At 53.9% G+C, this 12,490-nt stretch overlaps 6 protein-coding genes across 6 annotated transcripts; 2 read left to right on the top strand and 4 right to left on the bottom strand.

The window, feature by feature from the left end:
* Positions 1–6: 6 nt before the first annotated feature.
* Positions 7–2,340, bottom strand: J4E83_008652 (uncharacterized protein; the record flags this gene model as incomplete). Its single annotated transcript, XM_049335547.1, has 3 exons — positions 7–1,631; positions 1,679–1,733; positions 1,834–2,340. 3 exons carry the CDS (start codon positions 2,338–2,340, stop codon positions 7–9), a joined length of 2,187 nt encoding a protein of 728 aa, XP_049185283.1.
* An 892-nt stretch (positions 2,341–3,232) lies between these two features.
* On the bottom strand, positions 3,233–4,818 carry MTS2 (26S protease regulatory subunit; the record flags this gene model as incomplete). Its single annotated transcript, XM_049335546.1, has 4 exons — positions 3,233–3,483; positions 3,533–4,601; positions 4,698–4,763; positions 4,816–4,818. 4 exons carry the CDS (start codon positions 4,816–4,818, stop codon positions 3,233–3,235), a joined length of 1,389 nt encoding a protein of 462 aa, XP_049185282.1.
* Positions 4,819–5,504: 686 nt separating this feature from the next.
* Positions 5,505–6,298, top strand: UBC1_2 (Ubiquitin-conjugating enzyme E2 1; the record flags this gene model as incomplete). The annotated part of the gene is made up of 2 exons (XM_049335545.1): positions 5,505–5,765; positions 5,819–6,298. The coding sequence occupies 2 exons, from the start codon at positions 5,505–5,507 to the stop codon at positions 6,296–6,298; spliced, it is 741 nt and encodes a 246-aa protein (XP_049185281.1).
* Positions 6,299–6,603: 305 nt separating this feature from the next.
* Positions 6,604–7,083, bottom strand: J4E83_008649 (uncharacterized protein; the record flags this gene model as incomplete). Its single annotated transcript, XM_049335544.1, has 2 exons — positions 6,604–6,746; positions 6,813–7,083. 2 exons carry the CDS (start codon positions 7,081–7,083, stop codon positions 6,604–6,606), a joined length of 414 nt encoding a protein of 137 aa, XP_049185280.1.
* Positions 7,084–7,938: 855 nt separating this feature from the next.
* Positions 7,939–10,035, bottom strand: J4E83_008648 (uncharacterized protein; the record flags this gene model as incomplete). The annotated part of the gene is made up of 1 exon (XM_049335543.1): positions 7,939–10,035. One exon carries the CDS (start codon positions 10,033–10,035, stop codon positions 7,939–7,941), a length of 2,097 nt encoding a protein of 698 aa, XP_049185279.1.
* A 714-nt stretch (positions 10,036–10,749) lies between these two features.
* J4E83_008647 (uncharacterized protein) lies at positions 10,750–12,456 on the top strand (the record flags this gene model as incomplete). Its single annotated transcript, XM_049335542.1, has 1 exon — positions 10,750–12,456. One exon carries the CDS (start codon positions 10,750–10,752, stop codon positions 12,454–12,456), a length of 1,707 nt encoding a protein of 568 aa, XP_049185278.1.
* Positions 12,457–12,490: the final 34 nt, after the last annotated feature.

Below are 12,490 nucleotides of genomic sequence, written 5' to 3'. Positions count from 1 at the left end.
AAAATGTTAACGGCCGCGGCCGTACGGGGGAGTAGTCCCCTGCGTACCCTTTGCGACACTATCTCTCGGGTCCTTTCGAGTGCCGTTCGGGAGCATATTGGCCACTGGCGCGATGCTTGTCGGTTTCTTGGGGCCCAGCATAGACTTGCCGAGGGACTTGGTGTTGTAGTTGCCGAACATGCCACCGGCGGTGGTACCTGGGCGCGCAGTCTGTCCAGATTTACTGTTGCTTTTGTCAACTTGCTCCTGCGCCTCATACTTCTTGCGCTGCTCGATCAGGGCCTCCATCTCTCGAAGGTTTTTGCGGGCCTTCGTTGGCACCTTGTCCATGTCGTTCTGGAAAGAGTGGAGGATGTGGGCCTTGCGCTCCTGGTACTTCTTTTCTAGCTGGGCGACACTGTACTCTGCTTCGCGGTCCTTCTTTCTCTTCTTGAGTGGGGGTGGCGAGCTTGGCGAACTTGACGAAGAGGAAGTCGGAATTGCAGGGGGGCTATCGTCGAGCTGTGGTACAGGCTGGTCGTGCTCGGCATTGGAGTCGGCCTCGTCTACAAGCGGTTGCTCGGGAATCGCTGCATTTCGGGGGCTAGATGCAGCCTTTGGTTTAGTAGTGGGGGCCTCGTTCTGGGACTTCTTTTGCACAGAGGACGCGTACTCCTCGCGACGACGCGCCAGTTCTGAACCTGCTGTCTGAGACTTGACAAGAGCACTATCCTCAGCATCCGCCTCGTCGACGAACTGTTCTTGAGGCTCCCCACTGACCTCGCGAGCAGCATGAGTGTACTGTGGGCCTGGTGATGGCTTTGCCGACGTGGTAACGCTTCCTCTATCACGGGTCTCTGGGGTACGCTTTGGGTGGGAGTGGCGAGCCACGCTTTGGTTTGCAAGTCGACGAGTGGAGCGGGGATCTACAGGAGGAATTTCGTCATCATCGTCGTCTGAATCATCATCTGAATCATCCTCTGAATCTCCATGGGCTTGAGACGACTGGAGCGCGCGTGGTGGTGACATCTCAGGTTCCGCCACGTCTTCAATGTTCTCGACGTCGTCGACAGGAGCTTCCATGTCATCCTCGAACTGGGCCGAATCATCGGCAGCGACATTGCCGAGCTGTTCAGCGTTTCCTACCCCGTTTCGTACAAAAGAGGGAACGGGAGTCCTGGAGTTGTTTCCATCGCGATGACTGTATTTGTCTTGGTAATCGTGACGACGGCTTTGATCGTGGGTAGAATCGCGGTCTCGGCCACCGTTCCCATCTTCACGATCCCTTGAAGGCCCTCCAAAGTCGTGCCTGTAACTAGGCGTGACGCGATCGACGCGTTGACCAAAAGTCTCGTCGAAATCTTGAAGGACACTCTTCAGATCGACAATGGCCGTATGTAATTCCGGGAAGTCGCTACCACAAGAAGAGTAGATTGTGACCACATTCCAAGACGCAATCATGAGGTTGTTGAAGTTGGGAAACGCAGTCTTGACGACGGAGTTGAAGAGGTCGACCTTGATGTTGCTTGGGATGGTGTTGAAGATATTACTTTTCACATCCTCCGGAATTATGTCGAGACCAGCGCGCTTGCGCTTGTTGGAGATATGGGGAATAACCTCGTCATTCGGACGCCGCTTTCGTGACTTCCTTGCTGTTCTATTGTCAGCGCTGAAAGTTCATTATGCCTTTTACACTTACTGTGAGTAGGAGTGCGATCGTTCTCAGCCTTCATTGGATTGAGCCTAGTAAGACTCTATTTGATGTTAGTCAACAGTACTCGAATGCTTCGATTCATCTGAAAGCAGTGTCTTGCGATAATTTTCGTGAAACCAACGATGAATGGGCAGACATACCTCTCCGTCATCGAACAGCACCGGTGCCTGGTACGGCATATTGTAAGCAGCCCGCCTCGCTTCGTTGATCTTGTTCACCCTCATGTAGAGAATCTGATACTTCTCTTTGAACAAAGGTAGCATACCACGAGCGATGAAACCATGGATAGGATGAGAGTCAAGTTCATCCTCCTCCAGGGGCAATGGATCTTCAACGTGCATCTGGACTTGATTACCCTCTACCACCAGGTAGATACGGTGTACGGCGTTCTTTTCTTCCGGTAGTATGACATTTCCGAGATCGAAACGAGTGGCCTCTTCTTTGAGGGTAACAAAGACCAGATCAGGTTTGACCACGCCATTCACACTAGTGTATGTGGGTGGCTCGTCGTTGCTGAGGCCCTCGATGAATGTGTTCAGATGCGTCGGGTCGACATAGCGAAGTTGGTCGCGGAGAATGAGCGCGCGTTTCTGGGGCTTATTGAGCGCGCTGAAGGTGGGCGCCGCCGTTGCAACAGCAAGTGACATTTCGAGTTGGTGTCTGAGTCGGGAGCAGTGATAGTATTCTGTAGTTACTGCGCGGACTTGCCCCAAAGGCGCAATTGATATGAGATGGCTATACTGAAATGCAATCCAAGCTGGATAAAGTGTAGTGGGGGAGATGAGATAGCAGATCTGGGTCGTGAATTGCTGTATATATACCCCAAGGGGGGCGAGCTAGTGCACGTCTCTTACCCTCGTGGACCACATTGCGGAGTCTTCTACCTGGGTAAAGGCGGGGTCCCTACGAAGAGTTGAGGCAATAAGGCATTGTTTCCCCGCTATATTCCGCCCATGCGGTGTGTCCTTGCTGTCGTGGTGCTCTTGCTCAATCTGGCAGACCCCGAGCTCCACTGGAAATGTGCAACGAGGGATGAAGACAGACTGGCAGGGTCGATTGGCATTTCTTGCGATTTCATGTCCACAGAGCGATTCGTAGGGGTAGGGGAGAAGAAAGCGAGTGTATAGCAGATGATAAGATGGGTGGTGGTTTCCTCTTGACTTTGATCGGATGACACGAGCTGCGCACGGTCTCTTACAGTCTCAAGGCAGTCACGACCCGGACAGAACTTCTGATTGGGAATCGCTACCCATTGAGTGGTCCCGACAGTTCCGATAATGAATGAGACGCGAATCCACCTCGCATGTGGGAAGCAGCCCTCTTTCATGCATCGCTGCTATTGTCAGCCAGCGACATCTCAACCAAGAAAACCCACTGTAGATACGCGCACATGTACATCACGAAAAAACTAGAAGGGTATGTATGTTGTGCAAGTTTCAAGCCGTGACGAGATGCTTCCTATGTGCAACTTGTACTAATACACTTGCACATTGCTCTTGAGTGTTGAAGATGATGTCCCTAGCCCAATATCTCTTACGCTTACAAGTACAGGCCCTCTGGCTCACCCTCTGTCTTCGTCTTAAGAACACGCTCCCTTGCGGTGCGGAAGTCCTCCATGTTGACGCGCATACGACGCTCACGGAGCGCCATGAGACCAGCTTCGGAGCAGATGGCCTTGATGTCGGCACCAGAAAGGTCGTCCTTCTGGTTGATGAACTCGTCGAGATCGACATCCTCGTTGAGCGACATCTTGGAGGTGTGGAGAGTGAAGATCTTCTTCTTGGTGGTTTCTGTATAATGGTTAGCAAATGCTTTGTAAGCTGTGTGGAATACACTCACGATCGGGGTTCTCGAAGAGAATCTTTCGGTCAATACGACCAGGACGGATAAGGGCAGGGTCGAGTGTTTCGATCTTGTTAGTGGCCATAATAACCTTGACATCTCCACGGTCGTCAAATCCGTCCAGCTGGTTGAGCAACTCCAACATAGTTCGCTGAATCTCACGCTCACCACCGGATGTGGACTCGTAACGCTTGGTACCGATAGCATCGATTTCGTCAATAAAGACAATGGAAGGCGCGTTCTCGGCGGCAGTCTGGAAGAGCTGTCGCACGAGCCTGGGACCGTCTCCGAGGTACTTTTGGATCAGCTCACTACCCACGATACGCAGGAAAGTTGCGCTGGTCTGGTTGGCCACGGCCTTGGCCAGAAGCGTCTTTCCAGTACCCGGGGCACCGTAGAGAATGACACCTTTCGGGGGCTTGATACCCATCTCCTCGTAAAGTTCCGGATGTAACAGGGGCAGCTCGACCGCCTCGCGCACTTCCTGGATCTGCTGCTCCAAACCACCAATATCCGCATACGACTCTGTGGGCGCCTTGTCTAGCTTCATGACCGAGACTAGCGGATCGGCATCGTCTGTGAGCACACCGACTACAGAAACTGACTTGTGATGCAGCAGGATGCTCGCTCCGGGCTCTAGCAGATCCTTGTCGACGAATGACATGATGGAGACGTAGTACTCGGGCCCGGTGGCGCTGGAAACAATGGCGTGGTCGTCGTCGATGAGCTCCTCGAGGTTGCCGACGCCCATGGGACTGCCGCGCATGTCGTCGACGCGTGAGCGCTCATCGGCGTTCCGGTCTTCGGCATCCCCTGCATTGGCTGCGGGCGCGTTTCCTTCCTTCACCGCCTTGGCCTTGCGCAGGCGCTCCTGGTTCTCGACGTACTCCTCCTCGAGCAGGAGATGGTCGTGGATGCGCTGCATTCGGAGGTAGCGTAGCTTGCATCGTGCGGTCGGGTAGACGGTCGGGAGCTTGGCGGCGGCGCTGGGTCCGGCGGCCTTCTTCTTCTTCCTGCCGATGCGGGTTGTGGGTTGTGGCGGCGGCTCGTACTTTGGCTTCTCCTTCTGCAGAGGGCCTTGTTAGTGCGTGCCAGGTGCGGTGAGGCAACAGATAGCGGACTCCCGAGAGCCATCACCACGTGTCGTGGGGGTAGCACATACCTTGTCCTTCTTGTTCTTGTCGTCTCCTGGAGGCCCGCCGCCTCCAGCACTCGATTGCTGGTTACCCTGCACGGCGTTAGCATGTGGCCATGGTGGTTTCCGAGGGAGGCGATCTTACCATGACACGCGATCACACGATGGAAGGCGAATCAGGCGGTCGACAGTATGCAGCGACTAGAAGAGAAAGAACCACAGCGAGGGTGGTGGTAACGGGCGATGGCGGTGGTGAGGCGGTGGTTGTTTGCAAGAGGTGTTGATGCGCTGATTCCGAAGCTCGTGGATGTCGGAGGATCGGGGTTAGCGCCTCGTGGCGTCACTGCCTCGAGCCGCTGGAAGCCTCACCATTCCACCTCCATAGAGCAACAGACACGTCAGGCCCTGTCCGATAGCTGTACATTTCTCGCTTTGCGCTCCATTTCACTGACACTTCTTCTTCACCCACCAGATTCCCGAACCCCCCGTTGTAGTATTCCCTCTGAGCTTCGACCCCGCCGGCGAGCCAGCTCAAAGCTCCCCACGCGGGTCAAGAGGTACTCTACGTCGCTACCAGACAAGGTCTTGGAGTAGGTCCAGTACGTTCGCATCGTTTCTCAGGTGAATCACCACGCCACAGCCCCCTCTCAGACACCCCAAGACCTGTATGACACAGTCCCCGCACTGCAACTTGGTCGAGCCGGGACCACTTCGCGAGCCTGAGGCTGACTTCTCTACCTAGAAATACCTTGGTCGCGCCTACCTGCTGCCTACTCGTAACACTTCCTCCGCTTCGCCCTTTTCACCCCAACCCTTCCACCAAACTCCACCACCATGACTTCCAACCGCAACCGGCGCATTGCCAAGGAGATTGCCGACATCCACAACGATCAGCACTCCAAGATCGTCGTCGAACCGGCAGGCAATGGCGAAGATCTCACACATCTACGGGGGCAGTTCTTCGGTCCTCCTGACACACCATACGAGGGAGCTACCTACAAGGTCGACATCCGGATCCCGAGCGAATACCCCTTCCGCCCACCGCTCATGAAGTTCGAGACCAAGATCTGGCACCCCAATGTCAGCTCACAGACAGTACGTAGCAAGCAAGATTCCCAGATACCAGTCAAGAAAGCTAACAGTAGTAGGGCGCTATCTGCCTCGACACCCTCTCCTCGCAATGGTCGCCAGTTCTGACCATTAAGTCCGCTCTGATCTCGCTACAATCGCTGCTCAGCACACCCGAGCCCAAGGACCCACAAGACGCAGAAGTCGCCGGTATGCTGCTTAGGAACCCCGCCGAATTCGAACACAAGGCACGCGAGTGGGCAGTCACATTCGCTGGTGCGCCGCGGAAGGAGATTGCTGAAGGAAGCGGGGGAGCCACAGCGGCGTCCATCAAGAAGAAGGCCCAGCAGGCGAAGCAAAACGAAGAGCAGTCCAAGCTGGCTGCGTACAAGGGCTACAACAAAGACCTGGTAGATCGCTTTGTCGCTATGGGCTTTGATGTCGACGCCGTGGTCGCCTCGTTTGAGTATGTTGGTATCGATCGCATGGGCGGCGAAGACTACGAGCTAGAAGAAGCCTACATGGGGGACATCACTGCTCGGCTCTTCGGCGAAGCATAGTAGCCTCCCCATATCTTGTTTCGATCCAGCATCTCTTGTTCGACTTCCAGGGCGCACGGGCGTTTTCATTCCTCAGACCATCACATCCATCACATTCTTCATGGGAGGCGGCGTAAGTTGGGGGGTTACTAGGAGTATTGGGTGTACATGATCACGGGAATAGCGTAGGCGCGCTCTCAGTGAGTAGCAATGTAGTGTCAATCAAAGTTTGTTACATTATCCTTCTTGTTTCATTATGTCGTATGTACAGGCGTTTCCTCCTCTTCTTGTCTAAGTTCTATAGTATGTGTCGATGATTAAGGTGCTTACGCGGTGGCACGGTCAGCGTCAATGAAGACGCCATTCGAGTAGACACCCTCAACGCTTTCATCCTTCTTAAGCGTAAGAGGAGCGTCACCAAAGACAGTCATCTTATTCGGCTTCTCAATATTCTGCTGGACCTTGACAGCTATTCCACATATTAGCATTCTCTTCCCACATATCACATCATAACCGGAAGGATAGATAAACTTACTCTCACCATCATACTCATAGTCAAAAGTAGGAGGATCACAGCTCTTGCTCTCTGTGGCGTTCTTGCTAGGATCATACTCGTAGTTGCACACAGTGTGAATGACGTCCTTGCCAGAGTACTCGTCAGACACAAAGTCCGCGAGCAGCCTCTGCGACTTGAAGCCCGAGTCGAGCGCGTATTGCGAGATGGTGACGTTCCATTTGCCGTAGACTTTGGCGTTTGCGGCGGTCGCGGCGGTGACCAGGGCGAAGAGGGCGGTGTGGAAGTGCATTTTGGGTGGTTGGTTGGGTGGTCGGTTGGTTGGGTGGTTGGTTGGGTATGGGATATGGTAGGTTGGGAGTGATGGGGATAGGGATGGGAATGTCTAGAAAGCGATGGCAAGACCGTCTTATATGTCCATCTCCCTTCGTAAGACGACGTCAAGAGCGGTCTGTTGGTCGGCGCATTTACCCACCGCCTCGTTCTCATGCGCCGGGCATGGTCCTAGCATCGCCATACTCCACGGCTGCACTCATGCCAATACCGCTACTGCTGACGCTGGGTCAGCACTTTAAACTTCCTAGGTGTCTGTGCTCAGACGCAACGGTCGTAATCCTTCGGTACCGGCGATAAACACCGAGCCATCGGCGCGCATCTAGGTCGCGGCGTGGAGAAAGGGAGACGGTGTGGATTCCTGAGCGGCTAGGACTTGTAGTTGTGAACTTTGTGTAGACGCGAGTCAGATTGTAGAAGTTGGGCTACGGTGCTTTTAGCTTGCGTGTCCTTCTGTCTCCCTCCTTTCTTTCTCGGGATATAGATGCTGGGGTTTCTATCTTTGTGTGAATGCGACGATCGAATTAGAGACTTTCATTGACACTACTGCCCTCGGTGAGGTAAAGTGGAGCTGTAAATCTCCGAGCTAGCCTACGCGGAAGTGGCGCCGTGCTAAATGGGGAGACGCCGGATCCTGGACATGGGGCTTTTACGGATGCAGGAACACCAGCATCGGCTGTACATGCGCGAAACTTCGGTATAACCCCACAGGTGCTTGTGTGCAAAAGGTTAGTCGCAAATGCCTCACACAGTTGCAATGCGGTGTAGTGGTGTTCCAATACTGATTGATCTATGTCTATTTCCTGGTATTCCGCTACCTTCCCACGAGTACTCGCTCACTCTTCCTTGTCTCAGTCGCGTAGTTTCGCTTCTCTCCTGTGACGTGTAGCTGAATATGACCCTTTGCTGTTGGCGCATACTTCACGCTCGCGCCTTGTTCTACACTAAAAGCTTCACATGCGGGTTTGCTGTTCAAAATCCACTGCGCGGTAAGCTTAACACCCGGGTCCCAACGACCAACACTCGCAGTAACCTCCTGGCCCACCTTGGCCTTCTGATCTTCGATCTTGGGGTCGGCTTGACGCTTGATGGCTGCTTTGCGGCCACCGTATTTGATGACATCCTCCCATACATTTCCACGGGTAGAGGGAGCGGTGGCCGAAGGGGAGAGTGGAGTAGGGCCATCGGGGGCGTGATCTTGAACCCAGCGCTCGACCAACTCAAGGTAGTCCCAGATCTCGCGTGATTGGTAGTTGCCACCATGGGGCTTCTCGGGTAGGATTGTGACATTGGCCCATCCGACTCCACCGACGGCATCGGTGCGCTTCTGGAACTCCATGACACCTTCGTTGAGGAAGTAGTTGTCCCAGGTGCCTACGTAGACGAAGATACGTCCAGCGAGGGCAGCACCGAGGTTGCGGGAAGAGTTGAAGTTGGTGACAACGTAGTCGCTAAGGTCGAACGGCTTCCAGTATTCAACTGCCTCAGGGTAGATCTCACCGGTGACTTTGTCCCAGGGCTCGAGAGGGTAGTTGTTGTAACCCTGAACACCGAAAACGGCGTTCCAGACATCCCACTGGTTGAATGAGCGCGACGATGTGCCGAATGTCAATTCCCAATGGTTTTCTTGCGCGGCGGTAGCGAGGATCACCTCCGTGCCGTTAGTGTGGGTGCGGATACTGGGGACGGAGCTGCCATCTGCACGTTGGTATGCATTAGCAGCGCTGTAAAGTTCGATGTCTTGGTGGCGATGGAAATCCAGAGAGTCGGGGTAGGAAGAGAAGCACACGCCGAAGAGGTCTGGGCGGTAGATGACGTTGGCGATCGACTCCCAACCACCAGTCGAGCCTCCGTCCTGGACACGAGCGTACGGTGCGCGGATGGTGTTGAAAGTGTCTTCGATATGAGGGATCAGCTCTTCGTTGATGGCATCACCGTAAGGGCCAAGGTTGGCAGTGTTGACGGCATACGAGTCATCGTAGTATGGAGCTTCATGGCGGAAAGTCACCATGATGAACTTGGGTGCCGGTCGCGCTGCGGTCGTGTTGGTACCGGGTATGATACCCGCGTCCCAAGCTGCCGTGAACTTCTTGTCGGTGCCGTAGTTGTAAGCGCCTTCGCCGGCTGGCCAATGACCTTGGTTGTAGATGACAGGGTATTGTGTTTTCTTGTCGGCTGCATCGTACCCAGAAGGCAGTACGACGTTGGCACCAACGTACATGTCGCGGCCCCAAAACTTGCTCAACTTCTTACTGCGAATCTTGATGTGTTTGAGCGTATCCGTGTCTTCGTAGTTACCCTGATTGCACCCACCAATCTCCTTGCCGGCGAAGTTTTCGACAGCTGTGATGTTGTTGAAAGTCAATTCGATAGTCTGGCCGCCTTCAGAGATCTCAACGTCTTGAAGCGATGTAATCAAGCTACCATAGCCGTTGACATTTGGCGCGCCATCACCACATGGAAACCTGACGCTGACCTTCGAGCCATCGCTTCTCGTGACGGTCTCGTAGCGGGTGAGGAAAGCCTGCACGCTGTAGGTGCCTGGGTCGATGTCGCTCAGGCTGACGTTCGGCCAGCCATACACACCGGTAGCGGTACTGTCGTTGCTTCCGCCAGAGAAGAAGACCGATTGCTTTGGACCGAAGTTGTATACATTCTTTCCAAAGATCTTGTTGGGGGAAGAAGTGACATCTGTATCGTCGAGGGGATCTTCGCCTTCAGGAGCAAACATCAACACAATACGGCCATCGGTGGGAACATCCAGAAGACCATTCTCGATAGAGAGCTTGACGTTGAGATTGGTATTGTAGTCGCGTTCGACATACTGCCGGAATGTGGGAACGGCCGACACGCTCAACGCGAGTGAAGCGAGAAGGATAACTTTCAGCATCTTGCTTCTGTAGACCGCCATCCGGTCCAGTCAAGTGCAGAAGACCTGTTGATTGTGCTTGACCAAGCTGTCGGTGGGACGACAAGCTTTTTGATATGCGCTCAAGCTTTGACTTGGTGAGAGCAGAAGCGAGCGGCACCACTAACCGGAAGAAGAAGGCGCGAAAGATAGTACAGCCTTATACGGCATGAAAGATAAGAACCTGCAGTTACGACCGTCTGCAAGTCATGAAAAGAGGGTCGTGATTAATTATTCATCATGTTCGCGGGCCGGGCAGTCGAAGAGGAGGAACCATGGGTGCGGTAGCGTGGTCCCGCCATACTGGTTTCTGGTATCGCTTGCGCAGGAACAATCATCTGCTACATGCTCAAGCTATTCGCTTCAACTCCATTGAGGTTCCGCAGAATTCGTGGATTGTCCATATCCGATTGATGTCGTGTGGGTATAGGATGGCTGCCGTGCACGTATCTTCGAACTCCAGCATCGAGGCCGAGTCGCTAACCGCTTTGAGGGAGGAGCGACCAGGTTACGTGAAATGTTTATATCCGCATCAAGCCACTTTCACGTTGAGTATGACATGTGACCGTCTTGAGAAGGGCTCACTCCCTAGGTACGTCGTACTTGCGCGGTAGGCCTAGTGAAACCCTTTCCTGACGTCACCACTCTTGCATGCCATGTACGTATCGTACTCTGGACGCATCTGCTCCACGTCATACCCACAACAGCCCAAACGAAATGACCAACGTCATCCTCAACCATGCGAAGCTCGGTGCGATAAGATGCCACCGGGAAACAAAAGGCTCGATCGTGAAGATATTAGGTCTACCGTACGGAAAGGTTGCCCAAAGATTTGCGCGCGCAGAGCTCTCGTACAAGCTTTCTGATGGAGAAAACACACGGTACCATGATGGAGTTTTCGATGCGACAAAGCCAGGAGCGTCCAGTATCCAGCCGTGGGGTAGCGTCAAGTCCGATGCGGCCAACATCCCACTGCCAACCGACAATCTGCCGGATGACGAAGAACAGTCGGAAGATTGCTTGAACCTTTCCATACATCTGCCGGATTCATGCGTCGATGAAGACGGAAAGATAGGTTCTGCTAAGAAGTTGCCGGTCCTTGTCTTCATCCACGGTGGTGCGTACTTCCTTGGTTCTGCGAATCGACCATACTACAACCCCGAAAATCTTGTGCGCCATGCTATTCAGCGTGAATCCCCCATCATCTTCGTAGGGATCAACTACCGGCTCGGTGCGCTAGGCTTCTGGCATTCAGATCATGCTGGAGGTATGGTACCGGAGAACAATGGTCTCTACGACCAAAACACGGCGTTCGAATGGCTGCGCGAGAATATTGAGGGTTTTGGCGGCGACGTGGATAATGTAACCGTCATAGGACAAAGCGCAGGTAGCGAGAGTATCTCGGTGCAGACGATGCGTAAACCGTTATTCAAGCGCGCGATCATGTTCTCGGGGACGCCAGTTACGATGCCGGCAATGACCCACGACGAGCATCACAATAACTTCCTCAAGCATGCTGAGAAGTTGGGAATCCGTCTAAGAGAAAGTGATGGCAGTGAGAGGGACACAAAAGCAATAGCTAGAGACGTGATTGGCGTTGACGCGTCGAAGATTCGAGACCTGGCATGGGTTGGTTTGCCATGCACGAACAGCGAGTTCTTTCCCTTTGAGCGGCCGACCATGGATCTGGCTAGAAAGGGCAAAGTTGCTCCTCCTGACTGGAAAGACTGGGCGAGGCCTGTCGAAGCTCAAATCGTTGGCTCCACCACCTATGACGGCGGCATCTCCTACAATATGATGAGGAACGATGACAGTCGCAAGAACCACGCTGAAGCCTTCGAGCAGATTGCCAAAGATGTTCTGTCTCCCGAACAATGTGCCGAATTGCTGAGGATATACGGTATCGAGGGAGTTCTTGATGATGCGGACGCACTTCAACGCATCTGCCTTTTTGAGAGCGACATAGGTTTCTTTGCGGCCGCATTGAGCATTGCGGAAGGTGATCTGGTCAAAGAAACCTATTTCCAAGTCTTCGATCTTCCGAACCCTTTCCCAGGTCCAATTCAGGAGCAAGGTGCTTTCGCTACGCACACTTTCGACATTGCGACGCTGCTTGGCGGCGTGCATGAAGACCGTTTGCCCTCGCATTATGGGCCTGTGGTTGCCAGATGGCGCGACACCATTCTCGATTTCGTGACCAGGGGCACGCCCCCTTGTGCAGAGTTTGTTGGTGCTGATGGAGGGAGGAGAGGATTGATGGTGGATGAGGGAGGCGTTCGCGAGGTCGGCAGTGAGGCGTGGTTGGAGAATGACGAGGGGAGAAGGCGGAGATTGTTCGATTTGGCTCGGCGGATTGATTCTGATACCGGACTGGACGTTCTTTGGGTCGGCGTTTGTAGGCGCTTCTTGATGCGCGGGGAGTAGACGGACGGGACTATGACGCTGCATCTGTGGCAGC

The sequence above is a fragment of the Alternaria metachromatica genome, assembly GCF_023757995.1.
Source record: "Alternaria metachromatica strain BMP 0045 chromosome Unknown scaffold_26, whole genome shotgun sequence".
Taxonomy (NCBI): domain Eukaryota; kingdom Fungi; phylum Ascomycota; class Dothideomycetes; order Pleosporales; family Pleosporaceae; genus Alternaria; species Alternaria metachromatica.
Note: the sequence above shows the minus strand (reverse complement) of the source record. Positions and strands in the feature narration are given on the sequence as shown.